The 2878-nt window shown below is 63.3% G+C and overlaps 1 protein-coding gene across 1 annotated transcript; it reads left to right on the top strand.

Annotated features, from left to right (window-relative positions):
• Positions 1-670: 670 nt before the first annotated feature.
• On the top strand, positions 671-2398 carry KCNA3 (potassium voltage-gated channel subfamily A member 3). The gene has a single exon (XM_062193474.1). The coding sequence runs from the start codon at positions 671-673 to the stop codon at positions 2396-2398; it is 1728 nt and encodes a 575-aa protein (XP_062049458.1).
• Positions 2399-2878: the final 480 nt, after the last annotated feature.

The following is a 2878-nucleotide window of genomic DNA, read 5'->3' as shown; positions in this document are numbered from 1 at the left end:
CTCTGGCCCAGGGCTGGGCGGTCCACCACTCCCAAGTGAGCTCAGGACCCTGGCCCCGGCCTCCCCACCTGCCTAGGCGCCCGCCCGGCCCTGCCACTCCCTCCCTCGACAACGCTCGGGGACGCGCGCCAGGCGCCCCCTCCTCGTCCTCCCTCCCCGCCCGCCTCCGCGTTCTGAGGTCCAGAAGCCCCGCAACGTGCGGCCAGACCTGGGGGGAGGGGGCAGCTGACGAGAAGCGAGCCGAGCCCAGGGGGCCGGATTCCCAGGGGGCCCAGCTGGGATGGCCAGAGAGCTTCGAGGGCCTGGGCGCTCCGAGGTGCAAAATGTGGGCGTTCGTGTGCTACGGACCGGGGAGGAGGGCAGGGGCCAGCGGCAGGCCCGGCGCTCGCCCGGGGAGCGGGGCGCGCGCCCGCGCGGTGGGCGGGAATCCTGCGGGGACGCGGAGGGCGGGCGCGCGCCCCGCGGGGGCGAGGGCGGCGGGGAGCGAGGAGGAGGCGTGGGGAGGCGTCTGTGTGCCGGAGCCGCGCCGGCCGCGCCAGAGCCAGACTGAGCCTCGCGGCGGCTGCAGCAACAGGCGGCGGGCTCGGCTCCGGACGGAGGCGGCCGAGGGGCGGGGAGCGCCAGGAGGAGCGGCTCGGCCCCACCGCCGCCGCCGCCTCTTCCCCGCCGCATGGACGAGCACCTCAGCCTCCTGCGCTCGCCGCCGCAGCCCTCGGCCCGCCACCGCGCCCACCCTCCCCAGGACCCCGCGAGCCGCGGCGGCGGCGGCGCCCACACCCTGGTGAACCCCGGCTACGCCGAGCCCGCCGCAGACCCCGAGCTGCCTCCCGACATGACGGTGGTGCCCGGGGACCACCTGCTGGAGCCCGAGGCGGCCGACGGCGGAGGGGGCCCGCCTCAGGGCGGCGGCGGCGGCGGCGGCTGTGACCGTGACCGCTACGAGCCGCTGCCGGCCGCCGGGGAGCAGGAGTGCTGCGGGGAGCGCGTGGTCATCAACATCTCGGGGCTGCGCTTCGAGACGCAGCTCAAGACCCTCTGCCAGTTCCCAGAGACGCTTCTGGGCGACCCCAAGCGGCGCATGCGGTACTTCGACCCGCTCCGCAACGAGTACTTCTTCGACCGCAACCGGCCCAGCTTCGACGCCATCCTCTACTACTATCAGTCCGGGGGCCGCATCCGCCGGCCGGTCAACGTGCCCATCGACATCTTCTCCGAGGAGATCCGCTTCTACCAGCTGGGCGAGGAGGCCATGGAGAAGTTCCGCGAGGACGAGGGCTTCCTGCGGGAGGAGGAGCGGCCGCTGCCCCGCCGCGACTTCCAGCGCCAGGTGTGGCTGCTCTTCGAGTACCCCGAGAGCTCCGGGCCGGCCCGGGGCATCGCCATCGTGTCCGTGCTCGTCATCCTCATCTCCATCGTCATCTTCTGCCTGGAGACGCTGCCCGAGTTTCGCGACGAGAAGGACTACCCGGCCGCGCCGTCGCAGGACGTGGTGGAGGCGGCCGGCAACGGCACGTCGGGGGCCCCCGCCGGAGCCTCCAGCTTCTCCGACCCCTTCTTCGTGGTGGAGACCCTGTGCATCATCTGGTTCTCCTTCGAGCTGCTGGTGCGCTTCTTCGCTTGTCCCAGCAAAGCCACCTTCTCGCGAAACATCATGAACCTGATCGACATCGTGGCCATCATTCCCTACTTCATCACCCTGGGCACCGAGCTGGCCGAGCGACAGGGCAACGGACAGCAGGCCATGTCCCTGGCCATCCTGAGGGTCATCCGCCTGGTGAGGGTCTTCCGTATCTTCAAGCTGTCCCGTCACTCCAAGGGGCTGCAGATCCTGGGGCAGACGCTGAAGGCTTCCATGCGGGAGTTGGGGCTGCTCATCTTCTTCCTCTTCATCGGGGTCATCCTCTTCTCCAGCGCCGTCTACTTTGCCGAGGCGGACGACCCCACTTCTGGCTTTAGCAGTATCCCGGATGCCTTCTGGTGGGCAGTGGTGACCATGACAACAGTCGGCTACGGCGATATGCACCCTGTGACCATAGGGGGCAAGATTGTGGGCTCTCTCTGTGCCATCGCCGGGGTTTTGACCATTGCATTGCCCGTTCCTGTGATTGTTTCCAACTTCAATTACTTCTACCACCGGGAGACAGAAGGAGAAGAGCAAGCCCAGTACATGCACGTGGGAAGTTGCCAGCACCTCTCCTCTTCAGCCGAGGAGCTCCGAAAAGCAAGGAGTAACTCGACTCTGAGTAAGTCGGAGTACATGGTGATCGAAGAGGGGGGTATGAACCATAGTGCTTTCCCCCAGACCCCTTTCAAAACGGGCAACTCCACTGCCACTTGCACCACGAACAATAACCCCAACTCCTGTGTCAACATCAAAAAGATATTCACCGATGTTTAATAATTGACACGAGTGCTCAGTACTGTGTGGAACGTGCCCCCTTGGTCTGTGTATGCCCTTGTTTTATACATTTCCAGACCATCCATCAAGGAAAGGACGTGAAGAAGTGGGAAGCACATTCCATTCTCCCTCTCCCTATTGCTTCTACTGAAACAGGTGCCTGTTTTGCAAGTGGGCTGCATTCTCTCGGCTCTTTTTTTCCCCTCCCTCTCTCTTAATTTTCTGAACAACAAACTTAACATTGCACTTGATTTCTAGGACACGCCCTATTAAAAAAAAAAAAAGTACATCCTGGGAGGAAATGAAACTACAGAACAGTTAGAACTGTTTAACCTCAAAATTGAAAGGTAATCATTTCTTTACTAAGTAAAGCAGGTAAATGCTTACAAGATGCTTCAGTTTGATGAACCCTTAGACATTACCTATTAACTGTGTAGTTCAGTTGCCTACCCTGTGGATATCTGGATGGAAAATATAACT

The sequence above is a fragment of the Lepus europaeus genome, chromosome 5 (assembly GCF_033115175.1).
Source record: "Lepus europaeus isolate LE1 chromosome 5, mLepTim1.pri, whole genome shotgun sequence".
NCBI lineage: Eukaryota > Metazoa > Chordata > Mammalia > Lagomorpha > Leporidae > Lepus > Lepus europaeus.
This window is presented reverse-complemented; position numbering and strand designations above follow the sequence as displayed.